Source organism: Triplophysa rosa, linkage group LG6, assembly GCF_024868665.1.
Source record: "Triplophysa rosa linkage group LG6, Trosa_1v2, whole genome shotgun sequence".
Lineage (NCBI taxonomy): Eukaryota > Metazoa > Chordata > Actinopteri > Cypriniformes > Nemacheilidae > Triplophysa > Triplophysa rosa.
The window spans coordinates 6,286,071-6,310,978 of NC_079895.1; the positions used below are offsets into that span (position 1 = coordinate 6,286,071).

Genomic DNA, 24,908 nt, shown 5'->3' on the forward strand with positions numbered 1-24,908 from the left:
CAGACATTTCATCTTTTTGTTTGGATTGCTTTATTTACTGATGCGCTGATTGGTGCCACTCTGTGTGTGCACTTGAATAATCATACTGGGGACCTGGACCCCAGAGAATTAAGAGGAGAATAAAAAACGAACGATAGAAACAGAACAGTCCCTCCCTATTATTGTCCAGATTTTAATCAGCAATCTAAATGAACATCTGTTGGAATAGAATTGCAATTTGAGTTGATTACAAAAGGATCAATTAATGTGTTCTAGCCATTGAATATTCCTTTTGATGCACACAATTTTTTTATATTTAATAGTTAAGCTGAATAGTGTTTATGAATTTTTTTGTCCACAACATTAAAACAAAATGTATTTGTATATTGAATAATACACGTGCATTTATTGTATCATGTCCTGTTCACCTTCCAAAAAAGGTATCACAATTTCAACTCAGATGTCAATTATGCTAATTTAAGGTCCATCAGATTTTAGATTGATTTCCTCCAGCCTACGTTACTACGTCTTAAAATGGCTGAAGTGAATAATAAAACAAAGCTCATTTTGTACAAATTGTCAAATTTTAACTACTAGTTTAACCATGCTATGTACATTAGTACCAAGTAAATCAACACTAAATTAACTGTACTAAATCTATTCTGAATGGCAAGATTTATTCTTTTCTACTGTACTTTTGTAATTGAAACATTCTCTCATTTATAAAAATATGACAATATTATTTCATCAACATACAGTATGTGGCCCAGTCTGTGAAAACCAGGCTCAAAAGTCTCAAAGTCGAATTCACATTGTCACATACAGTATTTGGTTCAGCAAGGCAGGCAGTGAACTGATTTTACCGTTACACTAGGGACTGCATTAACTCAGCGAAACATTGCAATTGTGGTTTTCTGTCTTCTGAGTCCCTTTTTTCCCCCCAGGAGGCTCTGATCATGGCCAGCATGGAGCATCCTCACTTAGTGCGGCTGTTGGGTGTGTGCCTGAGCCCCACCATCCAGCTGGTCACTCAGCTAATGCCCCACGGCTGTCTGCTGGACTATGTGCATGAGCACAAGGACAACATTGGCTCCCAATTACTGCTCAACTGGTGTGTTCAGATCGCCAAGGTAAGACTTAACACATCCTGACTGGCCAGAGGAGATTCAGAAATCTGGAGTGTGAATCCCAGTAGGGCTGGCCTATGATCCAGATTTGAGTTAGAACTCAACATCATACAACAGCAAATGTTTTTTTGTTATTTATTGCCATTGTGCAAATACTCATTTTGCAGTGTTTTGACCATTCTTGTTTAGGACACTTTTGGCTCTTTTACATCTGAAACAATTTAAATATTGTGTTATGTGGTGGTTCGGTCACTAAAGGGTTAAGGAAGTGCTCTGTATAGTTATGCAGTTTTCTGTTTAAAAACAGCTGGATGATGCACAACAGAATATAACTCAAGGGTCCTGAGACTTGTTAGACCTATTTTTAACTCAACACATCGTCTTAAAAATGCAACACTCATTATGAAAGACTCGCATTAAATTATTGATCAGTTCTTTGCTTAGTGTTTCTTCCAACCAATCATCCAGAGAGTCTCATACTGCCAGATTTCTTTGATAACAGACCCCCGACCAGGTTTGCTGTCTGTAGCGTTCTGTTTATCTTCCTCCCACACCACTGGTGCTTATATTTCCTCTTCTCAGTTTCGCATAGAAGTGAATGCGGGTTGATCTTAGAGTAACAGCGCCTCAAAGGCTCCTGGGACAGATCAGCAGCGCGGCACGTGCGCTCTGAACTTCACATTGTCACCGCTTTACTTTGTGTCACTCGAAAGACACATCTCTGACACCACAGAGGTGCGCAGCACTCCGTTGCCTCTGTTTCCAAAAGATCCAAGACTTTTAACGGGGGCCTTTAAGAAAATGATTTAAGTATCTTTGAACAGTGACAGAGCAGACATTTCAAAGATTATTGTTTACAAAACATTCTTAAAAGGAGAAGGAAAAAGGGCTATACCTTGAATATGAACACAGGTTCATACAGACATTACATCACAGCGGTTTCAAAGCTAATAATGTTTTTAAGCAGATTTTAAGCTTGTCTTACAGTTTGGCGTATTTTATCTTCAATTATTTTAAAACCAAGATGAAATGGCTTTTAGAACAGCATTGAACTGATAAAAGCTATATGTTTATTAAGAAGGGTCATCAGCCTTTGCACTTTTCCCTTAACATTGATATAAAGTTAAATAACTACTAAGGTCCTACTTTGGTTTATGGAGTGTCCAACAACAAGTTTATGTACATAGAAGGTGTAAAAACACTATTATTTCGTAATAATAGGCAGTTATTCTTATACTTCTTGACTGACTCTCAAATGATTCGTTCTGCGATTCATCTGTCTAGTCCCCTCCTTTCCGCTAGCCTAGTCTGATGTGATTGGTCAGATGGTCTAGTCTGCTGTGATTGGTCTACCGCGAATGAGGCTCACGAGCTACAGTGTTTGGGGGAGAGGAGTGAAGTTCTTTTTGCGTTGCAAAAATCTAGATGTGGAAATCAACTGTTTAGATGAATCTCATGCATTTAAATCAATAGTTTTGTTTCGGTTTCATTTGTATTGAGTGATTTTGCTGTTGTGCACATATGACAAATCCAGAGGCTTTTTACAAGTACATGCAATATGTACATGTATATGCAAACTTTTATACAAAATACCTTTGATCATTTGTTACCTGAAACGATAAATTCTTAGGCTATTATTTATGTATTAGACACACCTTATGAAAGACTTTCTATGAGCAGACAGTTCAAAGCTATGGTGGAGGAGTAAAATCAGACAGTGTCTGCCCTGTGGCTTTTTTAAAGCTAATGGGTGAAAAGATCCAAAGCTTTAAAAATGTCATCCCATATACTCGCTGTGCTAAATTGCTGCTTTCAAAATAATACCTTAAACCAACCTTTGACTGATGTATTATGCAAAAATATAGAGGGATATGTTAATGCACAATCTTCTCTACTTTTGCAGTATTGTAAGCCTTTGTGAACCATTTCAGTGATCATCTGCACTTCATCTTTATTAGGAAAACAGAACTTTAGAGTCTGTAAATTCTTTGTTCCACATAATTTGTTATTTGTATTGCACAAACTTGTCGGGCTACTATAGCACAGCTCATTTTGAAGCGGAAAACAATATTTCTATGTATGTTTTGTTGCGGCGCATGCATTATTGATATAGCAAAACCGTCCTATATACATTATTTACAAGCACCTTATTACAGACATAGAGTATGTTGTTTTTGCAATGCCCTCCTCATGCAGCTTTTCTGACACACTGTACAAACACACACACACACGCACGCACGCACACACACACACAGACCACCTGGCTATGAGGAGCTGCTTCTAATGAGGCCAAAAAGACAACTTAGAAGAAAAACAGCAAAATAAACAGAGGAAGGACACAATAAAAGTGCTCTCTTGCACTGCACTAACGATCAGTTATTGAGCACTGAGCTGCAGGGAGAAGCTTTGAATAGTTCTCTATAAGATAAAGAGAACAGCCACTGTTACTGCTGTGTGTTATTTGCAGGCAGTGAGATGATATAGAGGAAGAATTCTCCATTGTCCTCTTTGCACAAAATTCTAGATCTGTGCTCTCCTTGTGCACAAGACAATTAGAGACATCTTTATACTTTAAATGCAAGAGACAATGCGACACACTTGTCTTTAGAATGACACATTTGGGGATGCCGAGACATTGAACTGTTTACCAACATCTGTCTCGGGCTGCATTCAAATAGAAAAAAAATAATCTTTCAGTTATTTTCTTCACATGGGCTACATTTTGTTCATTTGGATGATTATTTTGATATGCATTTATTTAACAAAGCATCACTCCTTGATGATGCCAAAAGATGTTACCAAAGATGTTACATCAGTCTTGTGTATGTAAAATGCACAATGTTTACTCACCCTCATGTCATTGCAAATCTGAATGCAGTTGTTGTTGTTCCGACATTTTATGCTTCTTTCTTCATAGAACCACAATTCTTGCGAATGATCAGATGCAGTCTATATATATATACACATGTATATATTCAAAAACATCCAAATTCTCCTTTTGTGGTCCACAGAAAAATGGATTGAATATATTGAATTTGAAGCAGCTTTAAGAAGATCCATCCGGTGAGAGAATAAGTCAAACGTGTCCTGGTTGACTACAAGCCTATTTTTTTTTCTTCCCTCCACTCAACAGGTTAATGGCACCTGAGAGTCAGCGGCATATCTCAAAGAAACGTACTTCATGCAATAGATTATTGATGAAATAATCAGCCGTGGGAGTAATTTTGATGAGTAGATTAATAAATGAATAATGCCTTGAGATGAGATTGGCCAGAGGTGCCAGCTGCACTAAACCAGCATTTCCTCTTTATTTCTTCCACATTTTATTACACACTCTGTTCTCTATTATTTTTTGCCTTTAATACAATTCATATAGGCATCTGGAGCAGAATAACCCTGATGAGATAGATACAGACATAAAAACTGACTCGCTCAACAGGAGTCAGTTCACTTCTGAAATGTGTGAAGCGGAAACATTTACCCTCACCAAAGATCACCAGCAATTACATTTTTTATTGGATAAAAGGTCAGGAACTGCGGTGAAAAGACCAACAACTAAATCTTCAGCTCTCGGTGTACATCTAGAATTAAAGTGCCTCTTCGTTTTTGAAGGTTCCATGTTCATTTTGATAAAAATGCAATGCCATTCAGCTACCAGCATATTGATTCTCATAAACAAATCTTTATTTTTAATCAATTTGTATAATTGATAATTATTAATATTACATCAATATAATACATTTTTATTCCTACTATGGAAAATCAATGGGGACCATTTTTTGGGTGAACTATTCCTTTCACCCTATACGCAGCAGTAAGAAATCTACAATCTTGAACCTTTTGCTTTTACCAACAGAATCACTTGTTTTTTTATCTCAGCAAACTGCAGTATATTCCCTACTACAACCTCCTACGTGTTTTGTTTTTCTAGCACTTGAGACCAGGTTTTCTGCAAATACTGCTAGTGCAAGAGTGTGTTGGTGTTGTAACTCCTGTAGCACAGTTGCGTTGCATTAGCAGTGCAAAGGTCATAGGTTCCAATCCCAAGCGACACATAGCTTGGGATCATGCATTGTACTGTCGCTTTAAATAAAAACGTCCGCCAAATGCTTAAATGGAACTTATTGTCATGAGCAGATGAGCACTTCTGAGGGTGTCTTCAATAACTTGTAGAGCAGTACGCAGTAGCACCATCTCTCAAATTAACAAAGTGAAGTAGAAAACCAGCTGCAGCCACGCAGGACTGAAATTTCAAATACTAATTGTGAGACGCTGTACAGAAACATTCACGCAGTAATTACACATGTGGCCGTTGTGTTGTGATTGTTTACCGCTAGAGTCTGTATTTTCAGAGTGGCGTTTATGAAAGCAGCTTAGAGGTGTAATTGTTAAGGAAACAGACTGTGACGCACAGAAAGTGACAGCGCAGGCAAACAGTAGACAACGCATGAAACGGGAAAATGTTCACACATGCCTCCACTCTCATTAAGACCGGAATAACACTTGGTGATTTTTTCCGCAGATTTTTTATCGTAAACCCTGTTTATGTAGATCGAGAACGGGAGTCGGCTTGCACGGGCAAGTCTCTCAGTTGGTGGCTGATAGCCGGCCCATCTCAATGACGCCCAACATGTTTGATATGGTCACACAGTTAACGGTATAGGCTCGGTTTTAGTAGTAGTAACCAGTGAGTTTCACAAGAACCAAAAAAACATCATCTGGTCTGCACATTGTTCTTATTAACAGATTGAGAACATTTTTGGAAGGTTTAAAAGTAAGGCACAGCACAGGACTGAATTTCATTTCAGGAAGAGGATCTTATTATCAGGTTGATGATACGGTTTCCATAACAGGCAGCAATTATCGCTGTTATCTAGTCCCCCATTCTTCATCCGTGAGGCTCGGGCAATTGAATTGTCAATGGATGTAATTGTATTGATTCTTGATATTCAATGGTTTTAAGTCGAGATGACAATTGCTCGCTTCTAACAGCGCTAATTAAAAGCTGTGACCGAAGAGGAACACATTTGAAGATGTCTTAAAATTACACCTTTCCTGAACAATGTAACCCAATTAGCTCAATAAATCCATAATTAAGCATTGTAAGGGTGTCGTTCCGCTTGGCTTATGTCTGACGCCGGAGCTTCCTGTTTGAACTGAACCTTGCATTTAAAACGTTTTATATTCTGCCAACTCAATACCAACAAAAGATATATGCCATATAATTTACTTTAAAGGCCATCCGGACTGCCGATATTCATACGAAATAGATTTAGTCGTCCACCCACACATCCATTCTCACTTTCTCTCGCTCGGTCTCTCCTGTGAAGTTAGGCTACTAAAATTTTAAACAGGTGAGAGAGAGGAACGAAACCGATCTCACAGACCACAGAGGCTTTCCTCTGCACAGGGACAGCTCGGTAAACCTGCTTAAACGAAACCAACTTTCCGGTTGTAGAGATGAAGTGGACACCAACAGTTTAGCAGAGCTTCACTTTCAATTATCTGGGTAGTGGAGCCGCCTGCCTAACGGAGCAAATTAAATTGCTTTGACCTCCATGGAATTGTCTGGTTGTTTAAAGTGGAAAAGGGAAGGTTGTAGAGAGAGACCTGTCATTTGTTCTGTAATTTTAGTGAACGTGTGATAAGCCACCCAAACACAGCTGTCACCACATCAAAAACATTTAGGAGTGACTAAGAAAGGAAAAAAGTTTGTGTTTTGTTGTTGATGTGTGACCATAGATGTTTTCCAAACCTCTCTGTAGGTGTGTTTGCCACAGTCACTTTGTTTTGACTGAGGGATAGTGCGAATTTGTCAAACTTAAGGACAATTTGAATGAAACTGTTTCACAGGTTGATGGTAAACTATTTGGGGTTGTGAAGTGTTGTCTCACTCTCACTATACACTTTTCCTCTCAGCTGTCATGGGTAGCTCTGATCTTGTCTGATGTCTCTACCTGTCTTTTGTTTTCTCCCCTTAAAAGCTATGATCTGAGATGACAGACACAGATGTCCTGTTCTGGTCCTCCATTTTCACTGACTGACTTTTATGGGACCCATAACTAAACATAAATCAGAAGGTACATTAGTCAATTCATTCTGTGAAGGTTTTTTTATGTGAATGCAGTTAGTAGATTTGTAGGATTTTACAGTTATTACAGTATATTTTTTATATTATTACATTTTAATTCTATTTTTAAAATCCTTTACAAAGCAAATTTATTTATATTTGTTTTAAGTTTTATTGTAGGTTATTGATATTTTGAATTAGCATTATTTTTTTATTTTTCGTATATGTTAATTTAAATTGATAGTTCAATATTTTATATTTAATCAATAAACAGTAAATATGAATACTGATTTATGTTTATTAATATATTAATATTAATATTTTAATTGTCTTTTTATTTTTTATATTGTTTTATTTAGATTTAGTTAATACTTAAAGTGCCTTAACTTAAATTTATCAGTTTATTGCTGAGGTAACATTTCTAATTTTTTTTTATTTTTAAATGTTTAGTTTAATTTTTTCAAATAATATTTAGACCAACATTATATTTTTTCAATAAACAAAAATATTTAAATTGTTTTAGTTTTTGTAAACAATAATAACCTTGTTTCAAAATTGAAATACCGTTCAAAATAAGGAATTGTCATTCTCAGTTCTGTTATAAAGTTGCACAACCCTGCTTCTGATTTCGGCTTTTCTTTTAGTCATTTAAAGGCTGTGCTTACATACCTGCATAAAAGCGTTGTTTGCAAATACAAATGTAAATATTTAATCTGAATAAAATCGCTTGTGGTCTTGCTGTTTCATCGAGCCCTCTGCAATTAGCTGGAGACGATAATGACTTGGATCGGATGTTGTGCTATTTCATCAGGTCAAGTTAGCCGTATTTACCACAGGCAGCCATCTGTCGTGCCCTAGCATGCATGCACAGAAAGGCTGACTAGCCTTGTGGTTGTAGGAAGAGACTATCATGGACTGCTCGCTGGCAGCTCCGGGTGCACAGATGCCCATTTGAAGCAGAAATATGTGGGAAATAGAAGAGCTTGTTTAAATCTCTGACTGACACGCCAGTCCGTCGGCCCTGAGGTTTACCGCCAAGGCCACAGTTTCGGTTTACTCGCAAGGTTTTAATTTGTTTTAAGTCAACACACTGAGCACTTATGGTGGAAATAAACTGACATATGCACAGGCAATATAAGACCCTGAGAGACTCGCTGCGAAACCGAGATTGACAGACTGGAGCTTAAAGGAATATTACACCTAAAATGAAAATGTTATTGTTTACGCACCCTCATGTCATTTTGACTCACTTTGGATGCAACATAGAGGAAGTAAATGATGACAAAATTTTCATTTTGGTGAAATGTGCATGATCATCGTTTAAATTTTGAGCTTTCAAAATGGCAGATTACTGCTTTTTTTGTTAAAATATAGAGCTTGTGTGTGCTATCCACTCCAGGTTCATCTTTATTTAGCTCTGACATATCTGTCTGGCATCATCTCAGTTCTTCTTCCATTCTCATTTCTTTCTCTCTATTTCAGACTTGCGCTTGAGCAGTCTAAAGCAGTCATGTGCTGTCAGTTGCTCTAAAACACACAAATGCACTTGGAATAGCTCTTTAAGTTAAACGAGCATAAGAATGGATGTGCCGTGCTGCCTCAAGCAAATCATTTTTCTCCCTTCTGTCATTTTCTCATTGCAGAAAAAAGCACTTTGCTGTATACTGTACAGTATATTACAGACATGTACAGTAAGCATCAGCAGAAAGCTGCATTCAAACAAAGTGTGACCTTATTGATCTGTTTGGCATCATGGTTTTGACATAAAAGAAATGGCTATTGCAGCCGTGACAGTGCTTTGAAAAGAGGAATTCTATGCAGTATATATGGAATATAAAAGAATCAACGAAGATGTCAGTTTAACCCTGCTGGGAGAAATAACTGACATGTGTATATAGATGATAGATATACGTATATAGATGCATGTGTGCATATAGTCACTAGGCATGCCCATAGAAAAGTGTTTGGCTATGTTTACATGAATATTTGTCTTGTCTACGGATATGCACGGTGAGTTTGATGACAGGCAAAACAGTTGAGGTGAATCATTACTTTTCCCAGAAGGCTTATGCTAAAATTCTTATCATGGCTGCCACAGAGGTTTAGCCTGCTCATTGTCGCAGTGGTGCCAGACCTGCCTCAGAGGAAAGGCACGTACACCCCCCTTCCACACACGGGCCCCCGGCGCCGAACACAGCCTGCAATATTGATTCGCGAGACCAACACCTAACAGACATCAGCAAGCCGGCCTGTGTTTTGAAAAGCAGACAGGTGTGTATTATTCACTGTGGCCCGAGGAAGGCCAGACCTCACTGTGAATCTGTAAACAATCGTTGAGGCCAGGTCAAAGGCAATGAAGAACTTGGAGAGAAAGACAAACAAAGAAAGAGAAAGACTCTTAAATGGAACAGAGCCAGTGTGTGTGTAATAAAACTGCTGCTCAAACCTGAAGCAATTTGGAAGTAAATGAATCGCCCAGAAAATGAGAGTTGAACTGTGCAGTCTAATGCCACATGAAGAAAAATATTATTTTTATTATATACATTCATACAGGATTTAAAGGTTTCATTTAAAAGAGAAATTCACTTAAAAATAAAGCAAAATACTGTTGCTGGTTCAAAACAAATTTGAGTTGTGTTTTAGACTGTGTTGTCTTAAAAGGTTCACCTAAACTGCCTATAATCACTCAGACGTTTCATCTCTGCATAGATGTTAACCTTCTTATCATGCAAGGTTTAGTTTTAATATTTTAGCAAATTATGGGCCACATTTACTGCATACTGAGGTTTCAGACATACTATTCATGACTCACTGATTCTCGCCTACTATATAGTATGGAAGTAGGCGATTTCGCATGCAGAGCATGTCTTAAACCCTGCGCTAATTTGCGCTGCTCTTGGTAGACTGTGTTGGTCATTATGGGAATGAGATATTGCGCCTGTGTTTTTTAATGTGCGTCTTGATGGTAAACCACCCGCAGAAATTTTCACTCCCATCTGCGCTTTTTTGAAATTGTGATCTTGCACTGTTTTGCCCTGTTTTAGCAAATCTGGCCCCAAATCTGTTTAATTTTTCGCTTTCGACATGTTTTCCCTGGAAGTCTCTTTTTGCCATTAAATGGTTAAAATGTTGCCAGGCGTCACTTGCAGCTTAGAGAGATTCTTCCAGTCCCAACAAATTGAGCAGTAAATTGGAGGATATAAGGTTGAATTAACAACAGGAAGTCATGTGAAGAGAATGACAGCATTGCAGAGTACGCGAGAAAGGGAGAGAGTTTGATTTGTAATCACTATTCCTGTTTTCATAAGAAAAGTAGTTTGGAGGTCTGGCTACATTCACTGTAGTATTAACCAGAAATGAGCAATGACCAAAAAACCTCACAAGTTTCTATCGGTTGGCTTCTATGCAGTGATTGGAATTTAGAGTCTATAGGGTGCCATTGGACCACCATGGAAAGAAAGCAATTTTTAGACTGCTAAAATGAGAGCTATTACAGTTTCAAGATAGATTTCAGTAATGCCACAATTCATAATCAGATCTGTCACATCTACCATTATAAATTAACGGTATTGAAGATTTCAAACATTTCTCGAATGCATCCAAAACTAGATTAGTTAATGTATGATCATTTTTTTGAAAGAAAAATCTTGAGTCAGATGTTGATACCTAAATGGAATACAACTTCTAGAACTAAACTCCATCAGTTTTATGAAAGAGTAACCTCTGAACATCAAAGTGTCCTAAGTGGCATACAGAAACATTGATTTTCTAAAATATACTGTTCCATTAATCAGTTCCAGTCACCGATAAACAAAAATGGCCTTTAAAGGAATAGAAATGATGTCATCATTTACACACCCTCTTGTCATTTCAAAACTGTATAACTAACTTTCTTCTGCAGAACACAAAAAAAAGATATTTTGAAAAATGTTGTAATGACAAGAGAATGAGTTTTTGGGTGAACGATCCCTTTAAGTGGATATTGTCGTAAAATTTTGTCTTAAAAATGCATGGACGGCAACAGTTCTGATCTCATCCAACATATGACTCCACTGTATGTTTTAACGCTTGTAGGTCACAACAGAGGACAAATAATGTGTTTTGGGTGGGGGTGATGCCCCCTCTCCCCTATTGGGGCCATCACACTGTGTTGTTAATGAAATTGGCCCCCCACCCCCAGACCTCCACAGGTCTACAGGTCTGTAGGTCTCACCTGATGGAAAGGAGCACGTAGGTCTCGCTCCGCCCTCACGCCGAGCACATTACCAAACCCATCTGGTGCCCTGTGCCCCACGCCAAGTACGGCCCAGTCCGTCAGGACAAGGTCATGTGTTGCCGTATGTTCTGGCTTACCGTTTCGCTCCCCAAAGGCCCAACACCTGAGTTCAGAACAGTACACTACAGTGCCAAGTATAGGTGTCACTGGAGGAAATTGGACCAGAGAGAGAGAGACACGGTAAAAGAAAATGAGAAAGAGAATAAAAAAAGAAAATCTGGTTACAGAGTTCAAGGACACGCTGTTATACAAGTTAATTCGGCTAAAAAATGTTAAGTGACTTGTTCAGTACGTGAAATGAACTAAAACTAACCGTATTAGTAGTGAAATAACAATGCTTAAAAAAACTTTTTTTAAAGGACAACTATTGTCATGAGTTATGTTGTGATAACTTTCTATTAATTTACTGAATATTCATTTTGACCGCTCTTGTAGCACCATCTTTAAAGATGGAGATAAAATAAATAATAACTACAGAGATGTTTATATACTGGAGAGAATATTTTGTTGTATAACAATATCATGCTTTTCTATGCTTGAAAAATGGCAAACACATTTGATTTTTACCAAACATATTTACCTTAGACACCCTTATTGAAAAGGTTGCCGTCTAAAAATGTTGCATGTGTCGCAGCCTTTTCACTTTTCAAAGGCAGTTGATTCTGCCAGGCACTGAGGATTATTTTACAGATTTACTAAAAGAGTGGCACAAGAGGTAAAACCTATGACCTGGAAAGCAGGTGCGGAATGAAAACCAGACAGAAGAATAAAATAGCTTGTATTGAGACTGCTGCTTAAGCCTTATATTATTCAATACATATCAATAAACCTGCAGCCAGCAATTTGCAGTTCCTGGTGTCTGACAGAGAAGTCAAATTCCTGCATGCACACGATCAGGTTCTGATAATGAATAGTGATTAGTGGAGCCTATAGAGCCTAGAATGGAATGAGCAGGTTTGTTCCCTGTCTGTGAACCTAAATGAACCTAGAATGCCCTTGAAAGTATCCAAATCATTCACCCAGAAAATCACTTTGAACACATACTGTACCAAATCAAATAACAAATGCATCTTATTTACGCACCTGTAGGCCAGTTGAAACTAATTCAAGTTGAATCTAAAATGCTTATTTTTCTTACCATTTTGGTAGATATTTTTTCAAGCAGAAACCCACTTAATTTTGACAATATTTTCAGAAAACAAGTAATTTGCTTCTTAAGTAAATGTATATTGATTTGGGATTTTTAAAAATATTTGTACTGGTTATATCTATATTTAAATATATATATATATATTTAAAAAAATTACATATACATATGTATAGTCCTAAATAAAAAAATGTATATAATGCAATTTGGAAACAACATGCAAGAAAATGCCTAAATGCAAAACATAAACTGAAGCAATACAGCATAAAAGGTTAAGCATTACAGTGATTTTATAGGCTTTTGTGGCTTACTGTATTTTATTCAATAAGCTGCAGCATTATAATGAATTACATGAAATATTTCATTAATTATTATTAATATTTACAAATATGTGACAGTGTATGGTTCCTAAGAAATGTAACATACAGTATTTAGCTTGTGTTCATGAAGTTTTCAAAACTGCTTGTTTGGTGCATTTGAACATAAAAAACATTGAAAGTATACAAATATTAATTAATTATGAAAATACATTTTGTGTTGTTTTTATTGTCATTTAAACGGCATAAACTTTGGCCACGCAAATATACAGCTCCTTTTTATGCTAACAGAACACGCTGAATCAAAAGCAAGACTCCAGCACCCTGAAATATGTTATTTAAATTTGTGTTCAAGTAAGCAGAACAGTATAAAAAATCATTGCTTAGCATAGCTCAGCACTACGCATGGTTACTTCAGATTTGATATCAATAGGAATGACATGTTAAAGTTAATCCTATGATTTACAGTGCAAGTTTCAGTGATATCCTAAAGGATTTGATCAGGGTCCTGCCTCACCTGTCTCTAATTCATTTTCTGCAAGCGTCCGGGGTGGTTTCACTGTGGCCCGATTGTCCTTCCCCTGTCTAAGTTCCATATTGGTATTCTGTCACTTTGAGCCCTGCTGAATGGGTACTGAAGTGTGACGGACAGAAGCCGAGTCAAACACACAATGGCACACTTAAAAACAGACACACACTTCCTCTTTCCACTTTTCTCTTTTTCCCACTCATTTTTATGAATTTGAATGCAACAATGAGAAAAACATATTTTTTCGAGTAAACCTACAACTAACACATAAGGATAAACCTCAGAAAAAAGTACTAAACTGTACTTTTTAAGTTGCAATAGCTGTCACTGGGGTGGTACCCTTAAGGGCCCCTTTTTGTACCTCTACAGGTAAAACACATAAAATATTTTACCTTTTTTGGGTACATAATTGTCCCCCTAAGTAACCCTTTTGTTTACCCAAGGATTCAGTTAAATGTTTCGTTTCCCTAATATTTAACTACTTTAAAATTTTATTTGGTGGCGTTCGTCTACTTTCTTATAAATATGACCATTCCGACATGGCTTGAATGCACCAATAAACCTCCTTGGTTACAGAGACAGGTGTTATATCTCAGGGCACCTATTTACCTAATATCTGTTGGGCAGAAGAGGCATTTAATGTGTGCTATTCCAAAAGCTTATGCACCTTTCCAAAGCCCATATTTTGACTAGTTTCATGTCATTACCACCAAAACATGGCTATTTAATACAGCGCAGCTTGCATTTACCGAGAGATACACGCTGCAAGACATTAGCGCTGTTATGTTTCTACCGTTAATTTCTCTCTTGCTTCGCTCTCTCTCCATCTCTATGCACTGCTCTCAGTTTCTCTCTCTCTCACCACCTGTCATCTTCTGTAACCCCAGTCCCCCTCCACTTCGTGATTATTGCACCGGTAGTCTTCAGTGGCATGTTTACACAAACTACTTAAACGGGCCTCTTTTTTTGTCAGCTATGTTGTGCCGCTCAGCATTTAATTAGCCCTTTGTCTGTGCGGCACGCAGCTTTATTATTTCTCCTATGTTCGTGCTGTGTGTTTTCCAAACGCTTGAAAATTGGTCACTGAGGGAGCCTCGCACAGCCAGCATGCGTCTGAGGGAGATTCTTTAACCTTTATTAATGCACAGTCCAGGTGCCGGCTAATAATGACATCATTTCTCATAAGTACTTCTTATTTTTGAATGCTGCTACAATTTTAAAACCCAAATCTGATGCTGTTGGGACGCTGATGTAATGACATACCAAGACGGTCGATTCGACACATGACTGCATTTTCAATCAGTCAACTTTATCTACGAGGTCAAAACCCCAATTTTTCCTAAAACGAGCCAGCTGGCAAAAGTCTCCAGTGTGATTGAATTTATAATCGATAGATGTACGTCCCCTTCTCCCATTTTGTTGATTGTCATAATTGAAGTGAGTGTGATCCACTGACAGTTTGGGATTAATGGAATGATTTTAAGGGAGTAAAACTGCTCAGAATAGACATTTGGAATACTGATGATGACACCTTTAAGATAAATTACGGATCAGAGAAAAATGCGATTCCACGCTCTGCAGCACTGGAATAGAGTATCGCAGAGATACCGAAGTTAGTACCACACTGGTTCCCTCGACCAAAAGCCGATTTTTCCCATAGACTATTGGAAGATCAAAAAATATAAACTCTGATATTAGCGTTAAGGTTTATGATACTTGTGCGTTTTGTCTATCAAGATCATCTTTACAGATTAACACAATATTTGCTATTTTTGAAGCTTAAATACAATAGCCAGAACATGATGCTATAAACAGACTACACTACAGTCACTCGATACCAACGTCAACTCAGACAACTTTTTCAAACTTTATTAACAACGTATTCCCTGGTAAGTAATTACTCTGTGAATGAATGTCCATTCACGTTCTTGGAGTTTTGTGTCCACATTGCATATCTTTGTGAGATTTTTATGCGTGATGACATTTAACGTCGCCGCCAAAGGCTATAGTAGTTTTAGCAACTTGTTAGCAACTGCCGTTTTTAAGACAAGGTAAATCTTAAAAATCACGAGAGGGTTATAACTGGAGTGTTCTATGCCATTGAACAAAACGTGAAAATATTTAGAGGTTTGGTTAACCACAGACCTTATTTTAGGTGTTTAACAAAAACAACATTTAAAAAAAAACATTGAGGGCGATGAAACTGGAAGTGCTAAAATGCTAACTCGCCTCCGGGTTTTGCATACAAAAATACGTCATCTCTGCGGTACTCTATAACAGAGATGAGTGATTCATCTCTGTGAGGAAAAGACTGACTTTAGTCAGATGTGGTTACAGGTATAAGAGAGGCTGAAGAGAGCAAGAGAATCGGATGTTGAGAACAGAATCAGTATCTTAGCGGTAGGTACTTACAGGTCACCTTCCTTGCTCTTTACTCAGATTATTGTCAGTCTTATTTCATGAGCACGAATTCTCCATTGAGACAGATAGCACACGCAAGGATTTAGGTTTTGAATAATAAGAAATTTAAATGACTGCAAAATGACAAAGCGCTTAATAAGTGTCAAAGACGATTTAAATATGTCTCTCAGGAAATGGAAGACACAATTCCAAAGGTCAAAAGTGAGCTGAAAAGGAAGTTAATTTAATCACAGCAGTTTATAGGGGAGGCTGTAAAGGCGTAGAGAAAGTAATCTGATAATGATGAAACTGGAGAGTGTTTCATTTCTTTAAAACTCTGCAGTAGTTTTGAAACACGATTACTACACATGGAGACAAATCCTTTCTGAGGTTCCATTAGTGTGTGCCGGAAAAATTTCCCCTGCTTTATCGGAGGTTTAAAGAAATAGTACCTCTCCCAAAAACAAAATCTGAAAAATGATCCCCCTTATGTTGTTCTGTGGAACACGTAAAGAGATATTGTTATGTTGCTCTTTTACATGAAACAAGCAGGAAGCGATCAAGTTTTTTTTTACACAAATAATCAGTGTTGGGCAAGTTACTCTGAAAAAGTAATTAATTACTAGTTACTAATTCCATATTCAAAAGTGTAATTAGATTACTGTACAAATTACTCTCTCCAAAAAGTATATAATTACTTATTACTAATTACTTTCTATATCCTATATCAACCTTGATTAGAATTGATTCAAGGATAGACGTGAAACGGCTTATTTAAATCATTCAAATAAATAATAAATAACGACATAAATTATTCTTATTAACCGACCAAAGTATACAAATATGAGAAGGATACATTACAGCATACATTTTAAAGTTAGACTTCTAATTTTGATGTCATTTCCACTATTGAATATATTACACAGTATTTAGTTTAATTACATCAGAAGGAACTGTAATTAAATTACAGTAAAAACAAGAGTAATCCCTTACTTTACTTTTTCAAGGGAAAAGTAATTAAATTACAGTAACTAATTACTTAGTAACTAGTTACACCCAACATTGCAAATAATGAATAATTGTTGGTAAACCTGAACGGGAAGTGACTGTTTACTGCACTTTAATGATGTTCAACACACACTTTGTTTTAGTCCTGAACTTATATTACCCACTTTCTAAAACATTTGAACTCCCACTTGCAATTCTGAACAAATATTGACCTGTAATCGAACACGGTTTGTCTTCTTTAGCCGATCGGCTCTTTCATAAAGACATTCATCTTGTCTTTCAAGTTCCTCACACTGATGCATACAACAATCTCTATCAGCACGTTCACTGCATTAATGGACTGTGTGAGCCATTGATTTCTAATTACACTGAAGTCCACTCTGGGGATAAATATTGTGTGGCGCGGCCATCTTGCGGCTTATTGTAATCAGAGTTAGTATTGATTGGCTGTCTGGGCTGCAGAAGTAATCTGTTTTAAATACACTGGGACCAGAGAGAATGAGGCAGAGCGGCCTGCGCTTTGACTGTGGAATGGGCTCAGCTTCATCCCAGTGAGAAATGCAGAACAACTAAAGAAAACTGTAATGCACTGCTTGCACACCCCCAATGAGAAAAAGAGGCAACAAATGTGAACACCGTGTAGATTGTATTTTTAACATATGAGGATATTGAACATACCACCATTGTGGTAATGTTATTAACTTTGAGTGAGATACCTAGGCTTTGTTTTAAAAATGTGTTAGCTAGCCTGCTTCCTTCTATGGCAGATTTGAAGTACTTTAAGTATTATGTATGAATTATTTAAGAGATGCCTACACTGTAAAAACGGCAATTAATAAAATGTTGGAAGGACAAAATATACAAGTAGAACAAATATTCATGTTCGGGCTTAGTTAGGAAGACATATTATTTTAAGTTAGCATAAATGTATTTTAAAAACATTAAGGAAGGCTTATTTTCAAATCCAGTCAACTTTCAGAATGGCGAATGTTGGCTGAACTAATTAAGACAAATCTAGTCCATATATGGACTTAAGACAGCTATACTGTATATTTTGTGCGTTGCGCAGTAAAATGCATATATAAAATGTAGTTTTAAGAGTTATTCAGGTGAGAATGTATGTGTTTTGAGTTCAAATATGCGTTCGGTTAATAAATATAGCGTCTATTTGAAAATTTGCTCGGATGCTTTCGGAGAGTGAGCTCCAGGCGATCACCGGGCGTTCACTGCTCATGTACCCCACCCAACGCAGCCTCACGTCGGACAAGTGCTCCTGAAATTTATCGCTGGCTCTGATGTCTCTGTGACGATTAACCATGGGATTTAATTCATTTTGGCTATATCTAAAAGGCAATCTTTGGTCTTATAAATCTATCATTTGCCCCTGGGCAAATCGTTTTGACTGAGGGCAAAGTTACGTTACATAACTTTAATCTGTTATTTAACTTTAGTCTGAAGGAGCGGATGGAGAAATAGTCCCCAATATACCACAATTGAAATAAACCTTCTTCTGAATATATATATTTAGATTAATATTTAGGAGAACATATGAGTGTACGTTTGTGAGAGTGTATATGCTATCGAATTTAAGATGTCTTTAGTCGGAAGGATCACTGCTCATTCGGGATCAATCCGCACATAACTGCCGGAGTCACTTTCCGCCGGTTTCACACCAGTCGGGCAGCCGTTTTCTCAAGTTTACCACTGCAGGTGGATAGCATAAATAACATGGTCAAAGGTCTTTTCAAACATTAATGAGCCCACATTAACATTAATAGTCTATCAAAACGCAATTATCCTAGAGTCTGCAGAGCTAACGTGGAAAGGAACCGAATACGTCTCCAGGTAACTAATCAGAATATCTGCATAGCTGTGCTTATAAAGAAGTTTGCTTATATCCTATATGAAAGACATTGAAAAACATATTCTACATGGATGCAAGAGAGACCATGTGGATACCATAAATTACTTTATTACACTCACAGGACCAAAAACTCTTCTTCATAAAGCACACTCAATAATCATCAATTTCAAATAAACCAATTTTTTGAGACAATCAGACAGTGAAGAGATTGCTATTATTCTTCAGTGTGATTGGTAATTATGTGGATGCTAAAAAAGTGGATGCAAAAGAGGACACACAGATGTGGCTCTATATAGAATCAGTGGTATTCCTTCAGCTGCTTGAGTCTGTGATGAGAGACAAGACAAAAATGGGAGGAGCTTGTTTAAAAGCAGCTGTTTTAGCATTAAGACAATAGCGAGGGAGACACACACACACACACACACACACAGATCTGGAGTGCTCTCGAGGGCAATACATTATAGTCTCAGGAGAAAATCACTGCCCACTCAGAAAATCTGAAGGTGCCCCCTGACTCTTATTTATGATCATATTGGAAGCAAGCAGACAAAGGTTCAGTCGATAGGATTGTCCTGGAATGCATTTTGTCGAAAACAATTTGCCAGCCATGGTCGGATATATATAATTTATTTGATAGATAGGATACGTCTGGCTGTGGGCGGACTCTGGAACCACCCACATATACAGACATTTACTAAAGTGAAAAAAAATGTGTAATTGCACTGCCACTATAGGAACACCAAACAGCACTGCAAGAACATTGACCATTTACAAACTACTTTCACATATTTCACACTTATAAGCCCACGCAACATACACACACAAACAGTAACTTTTTGCAATACTTATTGTCCTATTTAAAATTTTCAATAGTTGTTACATTACTTCAACTTATTTAACAAGTTTTACAAGTTTAACTTGCAAGTTACAGCAACTCACTACTGGTGAAACATTGTGGCCCGGTTTCACAGACGCGGCTTAGCTTAAGCCAGGACTATGCCTTAGTTGAATTAAGATATTTATGTCGCTTTTATGAAAATGCCTTACACCGCATCCTAACCAAACGCGATGCTGCGACACGCAATAAAAGGTATCTTTTCCATGTTAACCAGAGGTTTTGTCCTAACCAGCAGCGACAACGCTGCGCGACGAGGTTTCTATTTCTGCGACGTCGCGGCTGACAGCTCCGCCCACACAACGGTCTCATTCGATGTAAGTTCTGCACCTCATGAATATTAATCGCCAAACATGGATGAGGACAGGCTATATACGTTTGATTACATACTTTTAGATTCTAAAATTATAGCATAGCGTCATAGCACATTGGGGTTATTACCAAAAAATATTAACTGGAGTTAATTGAACAAAAGTAAACCACACAAATAAACCAAGACAGCTTTTAATTCATAACAATCACTTCTCATAGCTGAACATACAAGATTAAGTGCTCCTGTTGACAGACATAACATTTGAAATACAACAGCAAAAACACGCAAAACATAGGAATTTTGAGTTTGTTATAGTGAGTTCCTATGGAGAAAATCACTTGCTGCCCTCCATCGATGCATGGCTATATCTGTGGTCTGCAATAAAGAAAACATAAGTTAAAATATACAAACAAATTTATTTTAGAAAAGTGTGCATGTGTGCCTCATCTACGTTAGGCTTGTTAGCATAGCATTTAACTCATCTTGACTATCACCTCTTCTGGATTGACACAGATCAGATCTTGTGGAAAGTTGAGTGCAGATTCCTCCAGTGATTCTTTTAAATTCTGCATAGACCTGGAAATAACATTGGATAACAGAGGAAAACATGAAGGAATAATTCACCCAAGTTCTCAAATAAATTACTCAACCTCATGCCATCTTAGTTGAATAAACTGCGCCGGCAAAAACTCACAAAACAAGCCCACGTTACCCTAATAAAACTTATTACTATTTTTAACAATAAGTTTAATAGATTTCAGTCAGTCGCATCGAAATGGACCACCATACAGCAACATAACGTACACAACTTGGTTTATGAGAGAAAAAGCACATGCCATATCTTAACTTTACAAAAAAAATCATACAACACGACAAAATTACATTTAAAACCATCATTATACAGATTTAAACATTGCGTGTTATTATTAGCAGGGTGAAAGACTTTGTTCCCTTGAATAAAATTTTATTTCCGTCAGACATACAACGGAAACACTTAGGCCTTTATCTTAACTAAAAGCTTTACTTGCCCTCGGACACATACCATATAACACACCCTTATATATATCTTAACAAAAACATTATATATTTGCGTCTTTGCCAATTAATTTAGTCTAAAATGAACATTTATTTACTGCCACTTACCTGACNTGAACCAATATTCATGTTCGGGCTTAGTTAGGAAGACATATTATTTTAAGTTAGCATAAATGTATTTTAAAAACATTAAGGAAGGCTTATTTTCAAATCCAGTCAACTTTCAGAATGGCGAATGTTGGCTGAACTAATTAAGACAAATCTAGTCCATATATGGACTTAAGACAGCTATACTGTATATTTTGTGCGTTGCGCAGTAAAATGCATATATAAAATGTAGTTTTAAGAGTTATTCAGGTGAGAATGTATGTGTTTTGAGTTCAAATATGCGTTCGGTTAATAAATATAGCGTCTATTTGAAAATTTGCTCGGATGCTTTCGGAGAGTGAGCTCCAGGCGATCACCGGGCGTTCACTGCTCATGTACCCCGCACCAACGCAGCCTCACGTCGGACAAGTGCTCCTGAAATTTATCGCTGGCTCTGATGTCTCTGTGACGATTAACCATGGGATTTAATTCATTTTGGCTATATCTAAAGGGCAATCTTTGGTCTTATAAATCTATCATTTGCCCCTGGGCAAATCGTTTTGACTGAGGGCAAAGTTACGTTACATAACTTTAATCTGTTCTTTAACTTTAGTCTGAAGGAGCGGATGGAGAAATAGTCCCCAATATACCACAATTGAAATAAACCTTCTTCTGAATATATATATTTAGATTAATATTTAGGAGAACATATGAGTGTACGTTTGTGAGAGTGTATATGCTATCGAATTTAAGATGTCTTTAGTCGGAAGGATCACTGCTCATTCGGGATCAATCCGCACATAACTGCCGGAGTCACTTTCCGCCGGTTTCACACCAGTCGGGCAGCCGTTTTCTCAAGTTTACGTCAGGTAAGTGGCAGTAAATAAATGTTCATTTTAGACTAAATTAATTGGCAAAGACGCAAATATATAATGTTTTTGTTAAGATATATATAAGGGTGTGTTATATGGTATGTGTCCGAGGGCAAGTAAAGCTTTTAGTTAAGATAAAGGCCTAAGTGTTTCCGTTGTATGTCTGACGGAAATAAAATTTTATTCAAGGGAACAAAGTCTTTCACCCTGCTAATAATAACACGCAATGTTTAAATCTGTATAATGAAGGTTTTAAATGTAATTTTGACGTGTTGTATGATTTTTTTTGTAAAGTTAAGATATGGCATGTGCTTTTTCTCTCATAAACCAAGTTGTGTACGTTATGTTGCTGTATGGTGGTCCATTTCGATGCGACTGACTGAAATCTATTAAACTTATTGTTAAAAATAGTAATAAGTTATATTAGGGTAACGTGGGCTTGTTTTGTGAGTTTTTGCCGGCGCAGTTTATTCAACTAAGATGGCAAGAGGTTGAGTAATTTATTTGAGAACTTGGGTGAATTATTCCTTCATGTTTTCCTCTGTTATCCAATGTTATTTCCAGGTCTATGCAGAATTTAAAAGAATCACTGGAGGAATCTGCACTCAACTTTCCACAAGATCTGATCTGTGTCAATCCAGAAGAGGTGATAGTCAAGATGAGTTAAATGCTATGCTAACAAGCCTAACGTAGATGAGGCACACATGCACACTTTTCTAAAATAAATTTGTTTGTATATTTTAACTTATGTTTTCTTTATTGCAGACCACAGATATAGCCATGCATCGATGGAGGGCAGCAAGTGATTTTCTCCATAGGAACTCACTATAACAAACTCAAAATTCCTATGTTTTGCGTGTTTTTGCTGTTGTATTTCAAATGTAATGTCTGTCAACAGGAGCACTTAATCATGTATGTTCAGCTATGAGAAGTGATTGTTATGAATTAAAAGCTGTCTTGGTTTATTTGTGTGGTTTACTTTTGTTCAATTAACTCCAGTTAATATTTTTTGGTAATAACCCCAATGTGCTATGACGCTATGCTATAATTTTAGAATCTAAAAGTATGTAATCAAACGTATATAGCCTGTCCTCATCCATGTTTGGCGATTAATATTCATGAGGTGCAGAACTTACATCGAATGAGACCGTTGTGTGGGCGGAGCTGTCAGCCGCGACGTCGCAGAAATAGAAACCTCGTCGCGCAGCGTTGTCGCAGCTGGTTAGGACAAAACCTCTGGTTAACATGGAAAAGATACCTTTTATAGCGTGTCGCAGCATCGCGTTTGGTTAGGAAGCGGTGTAAGGCATTTTCATAAAAGCGACATAAATATCTTAATTCAACTAAGGCATAGTCCTGGCTTAAGCTAAGCCGCGTCTGTGAAACCGGGCCACAATGTTTCACCAGTAGTGAGTTGCTGTAACTTGCAAGTTAAACTTGTAAAACTTGTTAAATAAGTTGAAGTAATGTAACAACTATTGAAAATTTTAAATAGGACAATAAGTATTGCAAAAAGTTACTGTTTGTGTGTGTATGTTGCGTGGGCTTATAAGTGTGAAATATGTGAAAGTAGTTTGTAAATGGTCAATGTTCTTGCAGTGCTGTTTGGTGTTCCTATAGTGGCAGTGCAATTACACATTTTTTTTCACTTTAGTAAATGTCTGTATATGTGGGTGGTTCCAGAGTCCGCCCACAGCCAGACGTAACCTATCTATCAAATAAATTATATATATCCGACCATGGCTGGCAAATTGTTTTCGACAAAATGCATTCCAGGACAATCCTATCGACTGAACCTTTGTCTGCTTGCTTCCAATATGATCATAAATAAGAGTCAGGGGGCACCTTCAGATTTTCTGAGTGGGCAGTGATTTTCTCTGAGACTATAATGTATTGCCCTCGAGAGCACTCCAGATCTGTGTGTGTGTGTGTGTGTGTGTGTCTCCCTCGCTATTGTCTTAATGCTAAAACAGCTGCTTTTAAACAAGCTCCTCCCATTTTTGTCTTGTCTCTCATCACAGACTCAAGCAGCTGAAGGAATACCACTGATTCTATATAGAGCCACATCTGTGTGTCCTCTTTTGCATCCACTTTTTTAGCATCCACATAATTACCAATCACACTGAAGAATAATAGCAATCTCTTCACTGTCTGATTGTCTCAAAAAATTGGTTTATTTGAAATTGATGATTATTGAGTGTGCTTTATGAAGAAGAGTTTTTGGTCCTGTGAGTGTAATAAAGTAATTTATGGTATCCACATGGTCTCTCTTGCATCCATGTAGAATATGTTTTTCAATGTCTTTCATATAGGATATAAGCAAACTTCTTTATAAGCACAGCTATGCAGATATTCTGATTAGTTACCCGGAGACGTATTCGGTTCCTTTCCACGTTAGCTCTGCAGACTCAAGGATAATTGCGGTTTGATAGACTATTAATGTTAATGTGGGCTCATTAATGTTTGAAAAGACCTTTGACCATGTTATTTATGCTATCCACCTGCAGTGCGGAAGAGGGACAGCAACCGAATGGTCGTGTGTACTTCCTGTCCCACTCCCTTCCATGTGTCACTTCCTGTCTCTGCATGTGATTTTATTTTAAATTCGTTTCGGCTTCTCATTTGTGATTTTATGGCAGGTTATAGGGGACAGAAAATACAATATGGTACAGTAAAAAATTATGTCTTTGGAAAATGGAAAAAAACATGTAAACTCAACTTGTGTGTGTGTGCGTGTGTGTGCATGTGTGTGTGTGCGTATGTGTGCGTGCCTGTGTGTGCGTGTGCGTGCGTGCGTGTGTGTGTTTAGAATCTTGTGTTGTATGGATGGATTTGATATAGCACCTTAAGAAATGTCAGGTCATTGGAAGGCATAGAGAGGAGTAACTGTTTTTTTCCAGAGAGTGTAATCCCCACACCATTTCACTTTTACACTAGCTTGCTTGGAAAAAGCTTGCATACACATGGCACAATGAGATTTTTCATTCTT

At 37.3% G+C, this 24,908-nt stretch overlaps 1 protein-coding gene across 5 annotated transcripts in view; it reads left to right on the top strand.

The window, feature by feature from the left end:
• Positions 1-24,908, top strand: part of LOC130555312 (receptor tyrosine-protein kinase erbB-4-like) — a 261,288-nt gene that overhangs the window by 221,104 nt on the left and 15,276 nt on the right. For 4 of the 5 annotated variants that reach the window (XM_057335417.1, XM_057335419.1, XM_057335420.1 and 1 more), the window contains one exon: positions 924-1,109. In XM_057335417.1, the coding sequence (XP_057191400.1) occupies positions 924-1,109 (186 nt within the window). The remainder of the gene's footprint in view (positions 1-923; positions 1,110-24,908) is intronic. The other variant, XM_057335418.1, reaches the window with a different exon arrangement.